Source organism: Aquarana catesbeiana, linkage group LG10, assembly GCF_042186555.1.
Source record: "Aquarana catesbeiana isolate 2022-GZ linkage group LG10, ASM4218655v1, whole genome shotgun sequence".
Lineage (NCBI taxonomy): Eukaryota > Metazoa > Chordata > Amphibia > Anura > Ranidae > Aquarana > Aquarana catesbeiana.
Genome location: NC_133333.1, coordinates 77,513,996 through 77,533,320, shown reverse-complemented (window position 1 = coordinate 77,533,320; position 19,325 = coordinate 77,513,996). Strand labels below are relative to the sequence as shown.

Sequence of the window (19,325 nt, the reverse complement as noted above, 5' to 3'; positions counted from 1 at the left end):
TTTACCCAACTTGGCGAATCTGTTAGGGTGCTCAAACCCGGGGCTGGCCTTCCTTTTCTGTGAGCCCCTACCACTCCCTCTAACTGTATTAACCCATCTTCCTACCTGATAATTCTTACTTACCCCTTCACCTTCCCCATTAACCCTACTAGCCACCTGCTCAGTGAGCAGAGGACCCCTTTCAAGGTTGTCAGTTCTGTCCAATGTTGCAATTTGCTCCTCCAGATCTCTAATGCAAGCTTCCAGAAGGACAACCTGCTCACATCTGTTGCAGCGGTATCCATCCTGGAGCTGTTGCTCCATTGTTGTATACAGGTGGCACACTATGCACTGCACAAAACCTTAAATCTTGCTAACCCCCATTTTCCCAGTTACAATAATATTACTAACAGGGAATTTCAGATGTTATGTTCAGGTTTGATGACTCCTGTTATAAACTCCTGTTTTCAACTTTGGTTTTTAACTCACCACTTAGTCTAGTTCCACTTGGTCAGAGTTCTAGCAAGCAAAAAGGTGGCAAGCTCAAGGATGAGCAGGCTCAAAAATGAGTTCTACAGAAAGTTATATAGAACCTCATGCATCTTTGACCAATTAACCACTTCAGCCCCGGAAGGATTTACCCCTTCCTGACCAGAGCACTTTTTGCAATTCGGCATTGCGTCAATTTAACTGACAATTGTGCGGTCGTACGACGTTGTACCCAAACAAAATTGATGTCCTTTTTTCCCACAAATAGAGCTTTCTTTTGGTGGTATTTGATCGCCTCTGCGGTTTTTATTTTTTGCGCTATAAACAAAAAAAGAGTGACAGTTTTGAAAAAAAGCAATATTTTTTACTTTTTGCTATAATAAATATCCCCCAAAAATATATAAAAAACTATTTTTTTCCTCAGTTTAGGCCAATATGTATTCTTCTGCATATTTTTGGTAAAAAAAAAAAAAAAAAATCGCAATAAGGTTAAATTGATTGGTTTGTGCAAAATATATAGCGTCTGCGATTTTTATCAGGACTGCGACATTATGGCGGACAGATCGGACACTTTTGAAACTATTTTTTGGACTCTTTGTCATTTATACAGCGATCAGTGCTATAAAAATGCATTGATTACTGTGTAAATGACACTGGTAGTTAAGGGGTTGACCACTAGGGTGCGGTGAAGGGGTTATGTTTGTCCTAGGGAGTGATTCTAACTGTGGGGGGGCTACACCTCACATGACAGCGATCACTGCTCTCGATAACAGAGAGCAATGATCTCTGTCCTGTCACTAGGCAGAATGGGGAAATGCTTTGTTTACAAAAGCATCTCCCAGTTCTACCTCTCCGTGACACGATCGCGGGCACCCGGCAGATATCGAGTCTGAGGGACCCGCGCTAACGGAGACCATGCGTGCCTGCAGTACCGCTTCTTAAAGGGGATGTACCTGTATGCCCTTTTGCCCACCAGTGCCATTCTGCCGACGTAAATCAGCATGCGCTGGTCGGCAAGCGGTTAACCACTCCCCTTAATTAGTAGTCTGAAGGAAGGAAAGAAGAAAAAAAGGCGACAGAAAAATGTGTTAAAAAGCTGCAAGGAAAGACCTTCAATCGTCAGCAGTCAAAAGGAAAACTGGTTTTCGCTCTGCACTCAAAGTTCCCACTCTTCAGCTTCCAACCAGCAATCTTTACAATGGGGCAAGCCTAGCAATATTAGAAGAAACACACTATCTTTTTTACAAATCATATATTGTAGAGCAAATGTCAATGTCTCTTCAAAAATGCTTGCAACTGTTCCCATACTGTTTTATTAATTTGGAATACAGTGCCTTGCAAAAGTATTTTCCCCCTTGGCATTTTTCGTGTTTTGTTGCTTCACAACCTGGAATTAACATGGATTGTTTGAGGATTTGCATCATTTAATTTAGAGAACATGCCCACAGCTTTGAAGATGTTTTTTTTGTTTTGTTTTTTTTTATTTGTGAAGCAAACAAAGGTAATTGGTTGCACCAGAGCTTTTTGTGGGCTTCATAACAAAGGGGGTGAATACATACGCACATGCCAATTATCATTTTTTTAATTCTGAAAAATAGTTTTATGTATATATTTTTCTAATTTTACTTCACCAACTTAGACTATTGTGTTCTGATCCATCACATATAATTCAGTTTAAAAAACATTGAACTAAAGGCTGTAATGTAACAAAATAGGTAAAAAGCCAAGAGGGGTGAATACTTTTGCAAGGCACTGTAGGTGCCCCCTTTCTTTTCCCTTTTTCATTCTCAATAGGGTTTCTCTTATTCCTTTTGTTCTATTCATTCCTGCTCTTATTACCTTGCGACTATAACTTCTAATTTTAAATCACCCAAAAGGGGAAGTTCTGCTTTTCCTCCTTTTTCCCCCCTTCCTCTCTAATATTTGGGATTTTTTTGGGGGGGAGCGGGTACCCAATTTTGACAGGTACCTACTCCTATTTTGGCCAAATCACCGTGGCAATATGAGCAGAAGTTTGGCCCCCTCCTTCCCCGCGCAGCCTCTTGGGACATGTCACAGGTCCTAGGAGACTGCGGGACCAATAACAGGGAGTCATAGTCGGCTGCCCACAGTTAGGATGCTGGCGCCTGCAACTGAAAACCAGCAAATTTGCCGGGTGAGGACATGACTGGATCCTGGGACAGGTTAAGTGTGTGTTCTTTAAAAGTCAGCAGCTACAGTGTTTGTAGCTGCTGACTTTAAAATGTTTGTTTATAGAGTGAAGAACCCCTTTACTGGTGTGCTTTCTTTTTGAGTTCTTCTTTATCAGTACAATTTTACTGTATACGTAAAAAACTGTAGGATACCCAAATTGTCATTGGGTGGGTGATGGCTGATAGCATGGAGGTGCATATTTTTCTGTATTATGTTATGAAAATGTTGGTGTACTTATCACCAAGCCCTCATTTTTTATTTTCAAATACAAAAATTCAATTGTAGTTTAAGTTTATATACGTTAAAATGATGTTACACAAATGTAAATTACATTTTTCAGATAAACACTTGTATTCAATTTAAGTGCCACTCAACGCAACCAACACATCATCATGGCCCATAGTCTGCACTATGAGGAAGTGTCAAAACAGTCCAACATTTGGCCCTAATCTCAGGCTTTACTAATCTGCTACAGGCACCCATAGGTGCCTACACTTTATACCTGTAGTATTTTTTTGTTTTAAAGATAGTCTCTATAATACATACTTATGTTAAAGCACTGGGAAGAATTACTTTAAAATAGTTCAGATCAAATACAGTACCTTGGTTGGATCATCCTTCATAGCTGCCCAGCGCCCTTTTTTGGGCCGCCTTATTACAGCTGTGCTGCTGTAGTGGTCCATGTGGCTGCCTATGGGCAGAGTTGGGGCCTGGGAATAACGTAGTTCTAGTGCACTGCCAGGAAGAGACCTGAAAATGAAGATCCCAAAAACATAGTTAGCAATATAAGCAAATGCAATATGAAGCTTTGTATACATACATTTCTCCTCATTCTTTATTAACAGACATCTACAATACATGCAGATCACGATGCACATGCTTCCATTAATCTGTAACCCTCTATTCTAATACAACAGCTAAAATGACAAACAAGAGCTACACCATTTTGGGTCTCCGGTTGTGACCATTATTCCTGCAGGCTAATATTGTTGTAATGTCAATTTGTGACTATGGGACCTACTGGAAAGGGGGTGGTGAATTTAGCTTTATAAAAATATAATACACTTGACCAAAAAAAGCATAAAGCTGCAGGAACAAAATGGCAGACAGTGAAAGACAGGATGCAGATTTTTACTGAGGTTATCAAACTATATCATAATCAACAACCTGTGCTATTTAATGAAACAAAAATGCAGTTTTCATTCAGGACACATACAATTAATTTGAGGTTCACACTCTGTCGGAGACAAGACCTTAGGACTGATTTCTAAAAACTGGGCCAATGGAGGTTAAAACAAAAACTGACCAATCAGTGACCACAATTTCCTAGCTTGAGAGATAAAATCTGACTGATTACTATGGGCAACAGCTCTTTTTCTGCTCCAGTTTCTATTAATCAGCCCTACTGTGTGTGGTGAGGTGCATTACACAGAAATGACAGACATCAGGACAAACAAGCCACAGACTGAAAAATTTGTGCTCTGGTCTCAATACACAAGATACTTGTTTGTGTTGTCTACATGACTGTAGTAAAAATCATCTGCTAAGTCAAACATTGGAAAATACTCTGTACACACTTACAAAGTGAATAGTTGAAGTAGAAACTTGTGGATAGCGGGAGTACAAGGGAAAAGAAAGTGTGCAGCAATGAATAGATGGGAATTCAACACATGATAAAAATATTATTATTTGAGTATGATAAACTCTGCTGAAATAATAAACAATTGTAGACTCAGTTGCAATCTCGTGTGTATTTAGCACACCTCTCTCACAGCTAGGGTTCAATGCCAAGTTCAGTTAAAACTTGGTACTGTGCATTTAAAGGAATCTTTTTACTTACCATGAAATCCTTCACTCTAGTAGCTCATTAGGGGAAACAGTCTTTAACATCTAGGAATTTGGACCCTAAGCAAAAACAAAGGCACAGCCCCATCTATTGGCTATACCCCTGCAGGCATTGAACAAATTCAGGAGTAGCAAGCAGTGAAACCAAACAATAAGAGAAGGGCAAACCTCTCCAAGACAAGAGGAATTTTCACATACCTGTAAATTTGGAGTATATTTTGGAGTACAATACAGGATGCAGGCATCTTGTTCATACAACTGGTCTTATAGGCTCGCACCTTCAGGTGATTGGACACTGGCAAGCTTTTGAGGACAAGCTCCCCTGGCACATCTCCCCTATAACCCTACTACACTCCGTGATTCCCCCGTTTTGTGGCCTGTGACCTGTACTGTACTCCAAGATATTGAATTTACAGGTAAGTTAAAATTCCTCTTATCGTAATAGTACAGGACACAGGCATCTTATTCATACACCATGGGATGTGTAAAAGCAATGAATACAAGGGTGACAACAACCGGGGGAAAAGAACTGTGTCAAGAGGCCCAACAGAGGTAAAAGCTTCTCTGCTTCAGAGTTCCGCTGCAAGAACCTTGCGGCCGAAGTTGCGTTAGCAGAAGGTATGTATCCGTTAACTTGAAAAAGTATGAATAGAAGATCAGGTGGTGGGCTAACAGTATTGGGCATCAGATCCCTTGATGCCTAAAAAGATTCCCCAAAAAATGTGTTGGAGCGTGCGCATAACAGCGTGGGAAGAGGTGTTTGGTTTGGAGTGTAATTTCTAGCAATTAAGCACCTTATCCACCTAGCAATGGTGGGTTTGCAGTGTAGTGCCCTCTGTGAGGGTTTGAGGGAAGATCAAACAAGGACCCTGTTTGTCTAAAGGAGGAAGTAGATGTGTCAGGTATGCTCTAATGGTAGACCATGTAGAGCTATGTCCTTAAGATATTAGAAGCAGGGCACAAGAATGACAGGCAATGCTGGAGATGGAATGCTGAAACCACCTTAGAACTTTGGCATCCCAGATGTTTTGGAACTACATTTCCCATGATGTTCATGCACTCTGCAGTGTAGTTGAGCATCATGGGAAATGTAGTTCCAAAACATCTGGAGTGCCAAGGTTCGCCATCACTGCTCTAAGGCATATCACAAAATAGTGATTGTAAAGTATGAGGAAGGGCTCTCATGCAGGAAAATTCTGTTGACAAATACCAGAAAAGGTAAACTTACTGGTATGAGATTCTAAAGGAACCTTGATGGCTAAAGGTTGGTTTCTGTCAGGCCGAAAGACTAGGTTACAGTCCCAGGGGAGTGCAGGATGCTATGAGGGAGGGGGAGCAGATACAAGAAAGGGGTTGGATAAAGGTTTTCTGTGAGAGAAGGTGAAGCTTGAGGCTTTTTGAAGGGATAGATAAGGCCAAAACGCGTCCTATTCGGGGAATGGGTTGATAAGAGCTAGATTCTGGTCAGACTTGTAGGAGGGATAGACATGGGGCAGAGAGCAAACATTTGGACTGAACAGAGTGATTTCACCGCAGGTGAAATAAGATTTCCAGGAACAATGAAAATCTTCCTGGATGTGGCCTTTCTTGCACTTGGCAAGGTAGCAATAACAAACTAAGGGGGACCCCTCTATCCTTTTAAGACCTGGGTTTTGACAGTTATGCTGTTAATGCTAGAGACAATGGGGTTGATTTCCTAACGGCAAAAATACTGTGCACTTTGCAAAGTACAGTTGCCCTCTGCAAGTGCAGTTGCTCCAGAGCTTAGTAAATGAGGTAAGGCTTCACTTTGCAATAAGTACCCAATCACGTGCAAGGAAAAAACAGCATTTTTTGCTTGCACATGATTGGATGATAGAAGTCAGCAGAGTTTCTGCTCATTTACTAAGCTCTGGAGCAACTGCACCTGCACAGTCTTTTTCTCTTTAGTAAATCAACCCCAATGACACAGGATGGAATAAATGGACCTCAAAAAACAGCACTGGCATGTTAGAAGAGGCTGGGGGTCTTCTGTATAAAGAGTGAGGATGTCTATGAACTAGGGTCTTCTGGCTCAGTTGGTATCCGAAGAATCCTCGTCTCCCTCTCCCATTTTATATAATGGAGTAAGCAAAATACACAGTGCATCTGGAAAGCATTCACAGCGCATCACTTTTTCCACATTTTGTTATGGTACAGCCTTATTCCAAAATGGATTAAATTCATTATTTTCATCAAAATTCTACAAACAATACCCCATAACGACAATGTGAGAGAGGTTTGTTTGAAATCTATGCAAATTTATTAAAAATAAAAAATAAAATAATCACATGTAAATTAGTATTCACAGCCTTTGCTCAATACTTTGTTAAAGCACCTTTGGCACCAATTACAGCCTCAAGTCTTTTTTAGTATGATGCTACAAGCTTGGCACACCTATTTTGGGGCAGTTTCTCCCATTCTTCTTTGCAGGACCTCTCAAGCTCCAACAGGTTGGAAGGGGAGCTTTGGTGCACAGCCATTTTCAGACCTATCCAGGGATGTTCAATCGGGTTCAAGTCTGGGCTCTGGCTGGGCCACTCAAGGACAGTCACAGAGATGTACCATAGATACTCCTCTGTTAGCCTGGCTGTATGCTTAGGGTCGTTGTTCTGTTGGAAGATGAACCTTCACCCCAGTCTGAGGTCTAAAGTCTCTGGAACAGGTTTTCATCAAGGATGTCTCTGTACATTGCTGCATTCATCTCTCCCAGTCTCCCTAGTCTCCCAGTTCCTGCCACTGAAAAACATCCCTATAACATGATGCTGCCACCACCATGCTCCACTGTAGGGATGGTATTGGCCAGGTGCTGAGCGGTGCCTGGTTTCCTCCAGACATGGCGCTTGCCATTCAGGACTAAGAGTTCAATCTTTGTTTCATCAGACCAGAGAAGTTTGTTTCTCATGATCCGAGAGTCCATCAGGTGCCTTTTGGCAGATTCCAGGCAGGCTGTCATGTGCCTTTTACTGAGGAGTGGCTTCAATCTGGCCACTCTACCATACAGGCCTGATTGGTGGAGTACTGCAGAGAAGGTTATTCTTCTGGAAGGTTCTTCCCTCTCCACAGAGAAACACTGGAGCTCTGTCAGTGTGACCGCCGGGTTCTTGGCCACCTCCCTGACGAAGGCCCTTCTCCCCTGATCACTTTATTTGGTCAGTCGGCCCACTCTAGGACAAGTCCTGGGGTTTCAAACTTCTTCCATTTACGGATGATGGAGACCACTGTGCTCACTGAGGCCTTCAATGCTGCAGAAATTTTTCTGTACCCTTCCCTAGATCTGTGCCTCGATACAATCCTGTCTCTGAGGTCTACAGACAATTCCTTGGACTTCTGGCTTGGTTTGTGCTTTGACATGCACTGTTAACTGTGGGACCTTATATAGACAGGTATGTGCCTTTCCAAAACATGTCCAATCAACTAAAATTACCACAGGTGGACTCCAATCAAGTTGTAGAAAGCTCAATTTTGAGTGTCATGGCAAAGGCTGTGTATACTTATGTACTTATTTAGTTTTTTTTTTTTTTCATTTTTTAGATTTTCACGTTTTTTATTTTTATTAAATTTGCAAAGATTTCAAACAAATGTCTTTCACGTTGTCATTATGGGGTATTGTTTGTGGAATTTTAAAGAAAATAATGAATTTAATTCATTTTGGAATAAGACTGTAACATAACAAATGTGGAAAAAGTGAAGCGCTGTGAATACTTTCCGGATGTACTGTAGAATGCTTAGTAAAAGACATATGCAACCTGAAATTGGATTGTGAATCCAGAAACAAGGAAAGGTAGGTAGTTTTTTTTTTCTGGAGACTTGGATGCCCAATGCCAGAGTCTTCTATGTTTGGTAAATGAGATTCTACACAGCTGGATAAAGAAAACATTTCCCTTGGTCCAGATAGTGGTGGCTAAGATAGTGTGCCTGCCAATTGCCTATACCTGGAATGTGGGTTGAAAAAAGCACTGGACAGTGAGTTTCTGTCCATGAGAGAAAACAGGTTTGCTCCGCTCAAGGCAGCTAAGCTCCTCTTTGTGATTGGTATATGCCACTTTGGTGGCACTGTAAGACTGCACCCTAATTGGGCGTCTCTTTAAAAAGGGAGAGTCCAGCTTTGTAGAGGTATCCTGACAGATCTGAGCTCTAAGGTGGTGTTGGGGAGTTTGGCCTCCTCCCTTGACCCTGTTCCCTGGAACATCAAGGATTGTAAGACTGCTCCCTAGGCTGACTGACCTTTTGTCTATTGTAAGAATCTTCCACTTGTAAGAGAGGAAGGGTTTTCCCACCATCAGAGGTGAAGGGGTAATCCACCTGGACAAGGAACTTCTTGTGTGGGGAGTTAGAGGTATGAGTAAATCCAGGATAAAAACCTTCTTTAATATTGTTGATAGAAGGTTTAGTTGGATAGTTCTTAGTAAGATTGGGTGAAGGGCATTGTCTCTAAGGAAGCAACCCTTTTAACCAAAGCTCTCATAGTGAATCTCACTGCATGTTTTTTGTTGAATCTTAGTAGTCGAGTATTAGCCTTAGAAAAGTAACTTTCTTTAGGAAGAAGAATCTTTTCTTGAGATACAGTGCCTTGAAAAAGTATTCATACCACTTGAAATTTTCCACATTTTGTCATGTTGCAACCAAAAAAGTAAATGTATTTTATTGGGATTTTATGTGATAGACCAACACAAAGTGGCACATAATTGTGAAGTGGAAGGAAAGTGATAAATGGTTTTCCAAATGTTTTCCAAATAGATATGTGAAAAGTGTGGAGTGCATTTGTATTTGTAATGCCCCTACAGTGTAGAACCAGTTGGCTTCAGAAGTAACCTAGTTAGTAAATAGAGTCCACCTATGTGTAATTTAATCTTAGTATAAATACAGCTGTTCTGTGAAGCCCTCAGAGGTTTGTTAGAGAACCTTAGTGAACAAACCGCATTATGAAGTGCAAGGAACACATGACAGGTCAGGGATAAAGTTGTGGTGAAGTTTAAACAGGGTTAGGTTATAAAAAAAATATCCCAAACTTTGAACATCTCATGGAGCACTGTTCAATCCATCATCCGAAAATGGAAAGAGTATGGCAGAACTACAAACCTACCAAGACATGGCTGTCCACCTAAACTGACAGCCGTGCACGGAGAGCATTAATCAAAGAAGCAGCCAAGAGGCCCATGGTAACACTGGAGGAGCTGCAGAAATCTACAGCTCAGGTGGGAGAATCTGTCCACAGGACCACTATTAGTCGTGCACCCCACAAATCTGGCCTTTATGGAAGAGTGGCAAGAAGAAAGCCATTGTTGAAAGAAAGCCATAATAAGTTCTGTTTGCAGTTTGCGAGAAGCCATGTGGGGGACACAGCAACGATGTCGAAGAAGGTGCTCTGGTCAGATGAGACCAAGATTGAACTTTGGCATAAAAGCCCTGCAGGGCAATCTTTAAAGAAAATATGTTAGGGTCTGTAAAAGACTTGAGACTGGGGCAGAGGTTCACCTTCCAGCAGGACAACGACACTAAACATACAGCCAGCGCTACAATGGAATGGTTTAGATCAAAGCATATTCATGTATCAAATGGCCCAGTCAGAGTCCAGACCTAAATCCAATTGCGAATCTGTGGCAAGACTTGAAAATTGCTGTTCACAGATGCTCTCCAACCAATCTCACAGGGCTTAAGACATTTTGCAAAGAAGAATGGGCAAAAATGTCACTCTCTAGATGTGCATAGCTTGTAGAGACATACCCAAAAAGACTTGCAGCTGTAATTGCAGTGAAAGGTGCTTCTACTAAGTATTAACTCAGGGGGGCTGAATACAAATGCACACCACACTTTTCACATATTTGTAAAACATTTTGAAAATCATTTTACTTCCACTTCACAATTATGTGCCACTTTGTGTTGGACTATCAAATAAAATCCAAATAAAATACATTTACGTTTTTGGTTGTAACATGACAAAATGTAGGAAATTTCAAGGGGTATGAATACTTTCTCAAGACACTGTATATGCGTGAGGCATCTTTTGCATGTGGGTTCAGCTATCGAAGCTTTTAGCCAGAAGATCCTGCGCATATGAACAGCGATAAGAGCCATTCTGGATATTTTTGACTTTTGATCTGTTCCAGGCATCTATGCAAAAAGCAGATCATATGGAAGAAATTGCAATTGTTCTGCAACTGCACAAAAAACAGGGTCATGTTGGTTGTCCATTGTCCTGATCCAGTTAGCTGCAGTGAGACATGCTGAAATAGCAGCAAGAGCAGGTTGTAGGACTGGGCCTTCTCGGCATGCTGCCAAGAAAGCGTTTAAAAGCATCTCATATTTTCTGTCAACAGAATCTTTAAAAGGTGGAACACCTTCATTGGCTACAGTAAAATGTTTGTTTAGGATAGAGACTGCATTGGCCAACCACCGGAATAGCCCATTTATTTGTAAACTCTTTTTCAAATGGATAAAATTCAGTAACAATAATTGGGGGGGTAAATTTGTAGGAAATCTTAAACCTTTGGGACAACCAAAAGAAGTTCAACTGCGTAGTGGGCACCCTAGAAAACAAAAAGTTGCTTGAAGGATTTGCGTCTAATGCTGGCATCAGATGAGGCAGAAATGTCCACCTGGTGGAACTTAGAAAAAGTTCTGGAAAATCTAGGAAACAGAGGCCTAATGATTAAAAGCCCTAGAGATGCTCACTGTTCTAATCGAGTGCGTCCTAACTGTAATGGAGGAACCTGATCCAAAAGACCACAAGCCAGAACAATAGTCTGTTTTGAGCAAGTTAGAGATGGTGGATTGAGACGCCATGGTGCCCTTCCTTGGGCCATTTGGGATGATAACAAGGGAATTAGTCTTAAAGAGGCAGTGGCTGAAAGATAGATTTGAACAGCCCAAACCACCCGAACCACATCAAAACAATGAAAGGAGATTTTCTTTTGCTGAACTGCAGCCAGAGGGAGGGACAGAAGGGCAATGTTCCTGATTAAGATGTAAAGTAGAGACTACCTTGGGATCTTAGACACCTGCCTGGCTGAAGTAGTAGAGAGACAAATGTCACTGATAGGTTCACATGGGGGCTTCTTATAAGCTGGATAAGAAACAAGATTTAAATACCATGGGAGGGGGAGGGCAATGGGAGATCTCCAGCACAAAGGTACTAATCATAAAGTGGGAAGCCAATGGTCTCTGAAAAAGAATAAAAAGGGTAGAGATCTGTCACTTTGTTTGATCAGAAACGATCCATGGTCTACACCCAATTACAGAAAAAGAGAGGATCTGTCCACAGAAACTCTTGGGGTGAAAGCCCTGAGACTCGCACCAATGAGAGGCTCACACACTGATGAGAGATCCTGTGGGAAGTGGACTTCCTAGCCTTAAAGGAGTTGTAAAGGCAGAAGGTTTTTTATCTTAATGCATTATGCATTAAGATAAAAACCTTCTGTGTGTATCAGCCCCCCCAGTGCCCCCCAATTGCCTACCTGAGCTCCTTCTCACTCCAGCAATGTCCACGATCTCCTCAGCCATTCAGTACACTTTTCCTGATTGGCTGAGACAGAATAGCACAGAGGAAGTATAGCAAGTTTGTTATTTTTTTTTTAAAACAAGCCTTTACAATCACTTTAAAGTGATTGTAAAGCTTTAAGTTTTTTTCAAAATAACAAACCTGTCATACTTACCTCCACTGTGCAGTTTTTTTAGCACAGAGAAGCCCGGATCCCCCCCCCCCCCTCTTCTGGGGTCCCCTGGCGGTGCTGGTAGAGAAGAGGAGCATCCGAGCTGCTCTGTGCAAAACCAACTGCACAGAGGAAGTATAACATGTTTGTTATTTGGAAAAGACTGTCTGCAACAAGGTGCATATAGGGGACGCCCCTTTGGATTTTTAAGGCAGAGAAAAAGTAGAGAAAGTAAGTAGCGGTAAAAGGCAAAAGCAATGCCAACTTTATTAATGTACAAAAATGAATAAAAATGTCTAAAAGACAAGACAGACATATACAATAAGTGATCAATAGCCTTACAAGTAGTTGAATCTAAGACAGACCCTTCCTTCCAGGTTTCTCCTCAGGAGTATGTGAACTCAATATGTAGGACATTAACCTGGTCTATATATATTTTTTCCTTTCCCTTTTTCTCTCTCCCCTTCTTTTTCCTTTATTACCCTAGATTCTCTCAAACCATTTCAACTATATGCAATAACACACTCTGGTATATATTGTGGGTATGATCCTACTCACTGTTGTTTTTTGCCCTTTGTTTTTTGTTTTTCATCTTTTTTTATTTTAATATTATTTTTCTTGATGTGTTATTATGTATTTTTTGTCAAACATGCTGGCTGCTTTTTCCCTTTTCATCCACCAGGTGGCGGGGTCGGGCGCCTCTGTGCTTTCCGCTGTGTCGCTTGTGCACTGACACCCGGCGGGTGGGCTCTCCCTGTTACAGCCGAGGTCGGTGAGGGTATGTTCCTCCCCGTCTCTGATTGGCTGTGCGGGGTGGAGCGTCCATACGCCCTCACCGTCGTCTCCATGACGATCGGTGAAGCCTTCCCACCAGTGGCGCGCTGACGCGTGACGCAATCACGCCACTTGTGGGCATGGCTGCGCCGCGCGCCCTTGTGCCGTGTCGGCGCGGCGGCAGGGACGGTCTCTCTGTTTGTCTTTGATTGGGGTTTCTTACACACCCCCTGCCTAGCCTCTTTCAGCTGTGTTTAAACACAGCTGATCTGATTTCAGTACTCTTGCTAAATTGATCTATTGCCTCTACTTATAGGCTGCCCTAACTACTCACATCCGGATGTCTTGTGCCATTTCTCTGGCAGACACCTGATTGTCAGCAACATATGTCCCTGATTCACTATTCAGGTAAGAACCATGCTTTACATGGACCTGGCATTTTACATGGCCAGCTTCCATATACTTTACATCTTTCCACAACTACAATCTCTTTGCCTCTCTCTATGTGCAATCTTTCCCCCTAATGCTGACATTGTTTGCTACAGGGAGGATTGGGCGTCCCTTGTGAAGGTGCCCTTGCAATTTTGCGTGTTGTAACGGGCGCTCCCTCTGCTACCTGGGGACATATACAGCCAGCATGTTGATCTCTTCATTTGTTTTTTAATCATGACATGAGCCTCATTATGTAAGTACTATGACTTTGGTTACTTTATATAACAATGGTCTGTAAATAGACCACTCACATGGTCCTCCTCTGCTATGTTACTTATTCATGTCTATATATATGTTCTAGAGACAAGAAATATTTTCTCACCCGTCTGTATGTAAAATAAATCCCCTGAAGAAGGGTTATACAAGTTTGACTACGGTCTTCTCCGAAACATGTCGGGAAATATTTACTAGCCATCTACCCCCACTATACCCACCCTCAACGAGTTGGTCTCTTGGGGTCGTTGACATTGGGTGATATTATTTATCAATGCTCTGTATGTCTTAGATTCAACTACTTGTAAGGCTATTGATCACTTATTGTATATGTCTGTCTTGTCTTTTAGACATTTTTATTCATTTTTGTACATTAATAAAGTTGGCATTGCTTTTGCCTTTTACCGCTACTTACTTTCTCTACTTTTTCTCTGCCTTAAAAATCCAAAGGGGCGTCCCCTATATGCACCTTGTTGGAGACAGTCTTTTCCAATATTATCTAGGATGGCAGTCCCCGCACACCAGTATAGTTTCTCATAATTTAATTTTTTTCATGTTTATTTATTTTTTTTAAACAAGCCTTTACAATCACTTTAAAGTGATTGTAAAGCTTCAAGTTTTTTTTTTTTTAAATAACAAACATGTCATACTTACCTCCACTGTGCAGTTTGTTTAGCACAGAGCAGCCCGGATCCTCCCCCTCTTCTGGGGTCCCCTGGTGGCGCTGGTAGCTCCTCCCTGCATCGTATAACCCCCCCAGGAGAAGCACTTTCCTGGGGGGTTACCTTGCGGGCGCGCTCCTGAGTCTAGCATTTGGCATCCATAGACGCAGAATGCTGGACTCAGCCCCGCCCCCCAGCACCACGTTATTGGATTTGATTGACAGCAGCAGGAGCCAATGGCTGCTCTGCTATCAATATATCCAATCAAGAGCCAAGAACCCTGGGCAGAGGAAGAGCGCGTCTCTGCCGTGGGAAATTCCAGGGCTCAGGTAAGTAAAACGGGGGGGCTGGGGGGCCAGTCACTGCCAGGTGTTTTTTCACCTCAATGCGCAGGATGCATTAAGGTGAAAAAACACGAGAGTTTACAACCCCTTTAAGATTTGTATGAATTATCGATTCAGATGCCCCTGTCCCTTAGATTCTGTGCTTTAACAGTCAGCATGACTTAAAGACAGCTGTTAAAGACAGCGAGAAGCAGGATGGTTAATTGGTTCTTGGGACAGCAGATCTGGCCTGTCTGGCAGGCAGTTTGCGAGAAGTCTTACAAGGTTTCCCATGCCAAATCCACCAGGGCCAATCCAAAAGCAATGGGGATCACCAGAAAGACCTCCTTCTCCCTCAATCCTGCAAAACAGATTAGTAAGAAGTTTTAGGGGAGGAAAGGTAGATATTAGGGTGTACTGATCCTACACAGTCCCAATCGCAGAAAAAAAGATAATCCATCCCAAAGAAACTCTTGGGGTCATTAGAGAATCCACTGCCTCTGTCAGTGGGATCCCTGGAACGGGGTACAAACCTGGTCAGCTTGTTGTTGAACCTGGAAGCCAGGTCCACATCCGGTGTCCCTCACCTGTGACACAGGTTCTGGAACACCTCCTAGCAATTTTCTGTATGGAGAATGTAAATTGCTGACAAGGTTGAAACGTGAAGTTCCACTCAGGACAGGATTCACTCTACCCCTCTTGCAGCAACAAGACTTCTCATTCCTCCCTGATGGTTAACATATGCCCCCACCATAGAGTACATCTGGGCCTCCAAGAGGTTGGTCCCATATTGAAGGCACCATCTGATTTTCCAAAGTTCCAAGATGCTGATCGTGAGACAAGATTCCTTGACAACCCAGTCCCCTGAACCAACAAGGTGACCAGGATGTCCTCCAGCTCAATAGGCTGTCGTTCATTATCAGGATCTTTTATAATATGGGGACAAAGGAGTTTCCTGACTCCAGCACCAGATCTGGAGCTTCAAAGACAGAAACAGCCTGGTCATCGGTGTCAACCTCATCAATTTGACCAGAGATGGAACAAACTTGTCTCTCAATGACAGGATGTTATCTTGCAAATGTCAGGAGTCGTAATAGCAGCAAGGACTGCCGCTCCTCTGAAAAGCAATCCATGCTCAGATCGCTTTTCAGAAGCATTTGATAGGCAGTAAAGAGGCAATAAGTTGCCTACTCACCACCTGTTTTAACCCTGTAAATGCAGCATCACCACACCACAACCGCGTGCAATGCACCCAATTGCGGGGTGGTTGCAGTACAGCCCCATTCACCTGGGGGTATACTTCCAGCTGCAGCCACAGCATGTGTACACTCCCAGTTGCTGCCTCTGTAGCTAAAGGAGAGCAGTTGGTGGTGGTAAAATCTGAAAAGCTCAACCACGTGGTTTTACCGCCCTCGAACCTCGCACGTAAACAAGCCCTTGGTTCACATCTGCGTGGCTGCGTACTGCGTGTAAGGCAGCCTATTCATTTTAATGGGCTGCCCTACCTTCAGAAATGCAGGGAAATAAGTCCCCAACCCTTTTTTTTAAATTGTGCTGCACGTACCCTTTGTTTGCCAATGCATGGGGGTATCATTAAGAATTAATGGCACCCCTAAAGAGCAGAGAATTTTTCTGCGTGTCAGCAAGCAACGTGATTTTGCGCGTGTTCTGCGACACACAGTACCATGAACCAAGCCTTGGACTGGGGTGCCTCAAGACTGAAAATACTTTTCAAGGGCGTCTCAACTAAAAAAAGGTTGAGAAACACTGATCTAGACATCCCACAATTGGAATCCCCTGAAAGTTCAACAAGGACAACAATGGAGCCAGGATCTTTGTAAACACCAGAAGTGCATTAAAAAGGCCGAATGTAAGGGCCACAAACTTGTAGTGCAAAGGCACTACAGCAAACTACGCAGGAAGCAAACTGATAAACTGTAAAGATTTGTGTAGGCATCTTTTATGCCCACCAAAGCTAGGATGCCCCCCTGTTGAACTGAAGATTAATGCCCCTTTGGGTTTTGAGACAATGAACAGTTTGAAGTAAAACTCCTGTAACCTTTTTGCAGCAGGGACTGGAGTAATGACCCCTTGGTCCAGAAGGCCATAAAGTGCCCGATGGTGATTAACAAGTCACTAAGAGGAGGTTTGAGGTTAGAAACTAAGGAGGTGACAGGGAACAAAACTGGTAAATGTAACCCTTAGACACAGCCTCTTGCACACAGGCATTGTGGGGTGCAGATGGTGCACACAGGCATTGGGGGGTGCACTCTGGAAAGTGCACCTTTATGCCAAAGTGGGCTTGCCGATTAATTTGGCAGTGCCAGACCTTGAAGATGGATGAGAAGCCACCCTTGGGGGGGGGGCTAGGATGTGGCATCGCCCACATTACAGAATATAACGCTGAAAGTACTACCTCGAGCTGCTTATCCCTAAATGCAAGATTGTCCTCCTATGGGTATGGTAGTCCCACTGCTAAGGCAAGAAATGGCCAGATCCACAGTGAGAATAGATGACTCTTGAACAAAATTTTCACTACAGAGTTAGAAAGCATTAAGGAGAAGCAAATAGATTATTAGGGGGTGTTTCCAGGCTTTATATAGAAAAAAATGAAAAAGCAAGTGCAAAGGCATGTTATTTGCAAGCTTAGGAATCTGATAAGGTCAGGTTGCTCCAAATGCTGGGCTATAAGGAGGACCGCACCACATAGCTGCAAGTTGATGGGAAAAACACAAGCAGTTGTGCACAGAAGAGTCTTCACTGAAAACTAGCTTTAGAAAACCTTCAAAACAGCAGAGATAAAAAAAAAAATAAGTCCATCTTCCTAGGACACTAGCAAAGAAAGATATGCTGGAAGTAGGAGGGGCTATACCCTGGCTGGCTTTTTTTGATTGCGAGTGTCCAGTCCTCCTGAAGGCAGTAATATAATGCTAAGCTTCCCTGTGTCCTCTATTGGAGGAGAAGAAATTGGGATGTGTAGATCTGCCTCCTTGATATCCACAAGACCAAGGAGTCCCTTCAGAAAAGGGACGCTAAGATCAAACAAGCAGATTACATTTTGATCATTTAAGAGTGGACAAAACTGTTCAGGACTTTCAAGCCTAAGTCCTGTTTAAGACCCTTTCATGATTAAAAACATTAAAGATAATTAAGTAAAGTTGCAGGAAAACTGTCCATTTTAAAGCCAGAAATTGATGAGGAGGCAGGGGCTAATTCTATTTTGGAACCTTTAGAATTACCTCTTAAACCCAGGCATTGGAGATGGGATTTTTCTAAATGTCCACAAAGTCCAAGTTTCCCTCACTAAACAAGAAAGTTGTGGGCAAATCGTTATGCTGCTGCATTTTATTTCTCAATGGACTTTGCATTCTTGGTGTACCAGGATCTGGAGGGACATAAGGAACACGAAGGAGACAAGAAGGAGGAAGCAGTTATGTGTGAATGATCCTCACCTTTTTTGCACCTAAGGAAAGTGGATACTTTTATCATAAGTGATGATCTTGATGGGCCCATCCAGCCAAGTACTAAAGATAAACCCAAAAAATAATTGTACGCTAACAAATAAAATAAAAAAAAATTAGATAATATCAATCAATCCCTTCATACAGCAAATATAAATTGAATCCAATAAATGAAATGAATGAGATTCGGGGACTGCCGCAACCTACCACCTACCTGGGTGTAGGATATAATAAAGCTATAAAAAAAAAAATTAGAGTGCGCTGTCCCTTTAAATAAATAATATTGAATGTAATAAATATGATTTAATCCATATGAATTCTTTTAAAATACTGTGCTAAATCAATAATGTAATAAACATATAAACTTCATATATAGTGCATAAATTATGAAAAAAGAGAAAAAGTCCAAAGTGCAAAAATATTGCCCAATGTCCAATCCTCCACACTCTTCTATTCCTATGTGGATATCTTAAGCAAACCACACCACCAAAGAAAAAAAATGCCACCGAAGCATCTTCACCACAAAGAGTTAATGAGTTCCTTAGCAGATTGCTAGATCTCACACAGAGATCAAAGAACTCCGATCCAGGAGATAATACTCTCTTGTTCCTAAATCGGTTCACTCAACAGAGGAAATTAAGGTGCAGAGGAGGCCAACATAGTGTGGTTTCCAGCAAGCCATTTAATAAAATAGTAAAATCACACTTAAAGAAATATGAATTCAAACAGCATGCAGTTCTATACACAGGCATCTTTCCGAGTTTCCACCCAGTGTGCAGACTGAAATCGCGTGAGGCCACACCCAAAGCATTTCTCTGTAACAAGCATCATCAGGGAAACCGAGGCTCAAAACTAAAGAGATGAGCTCCCACAAAAAACAAAGCCAACAAGGACTTTTTGAATGTCTGCCTCCAGTCCAGCATTTTAGCCAGAGCTGCTCTCTCCTCTACTGCACCACTAACCTATATCTGCATCTCAGGGAGCAGATCTTCTGATATCCTGGCCGCCACATCTCTGATACATGCAGGAGAGGAGTGTAATATGTACAGCTTCTACTCCCTATACACTGCCACCTCATTTTCTACCTGGAAGCATAGTCTGACATCCAAACTGATCCCGACACCCTAGTTATCCCCTTCATGTTCTGCTTCACCATATGACTCATGCTTACCAACAATATTCTTTGTGAATCTACCAAAGCAGACCTCAAGACACTGGCTCTTC

At 42.3% G+C, this 19,325-nt stretch overlaps 1 protein-coding gene across 8 annotated transcripts in view; it reads right to left on the bottom strand.

The window, feature by feature from the left end:
* The window catches only part of PPFIA3 (PTPRF interacting protein alpha 3), a 715,578-nt gene that overhangs the window by 227,706 nt on the left and 468,547 nt on the right, over window positions 1-19,325 (bottom strand). For 7 of the 8 annotated variants that reach the window (XM_073602297.1, XM_073602301.1, XM_073602303.1 and 4 more), the window contains one exon: window positions 3,264-3,411. In XM_073602297.1, the coding sequence (XP_073458398.1) occupies window positions 3,264-3,411 (148 nt within the window). The remainder of the gene's footprint in view (window positions 1-3,263; window positions 3,412-19,325) is intronic. The other variant, XM_073602299.1, reaches the window with a different exon arrangement.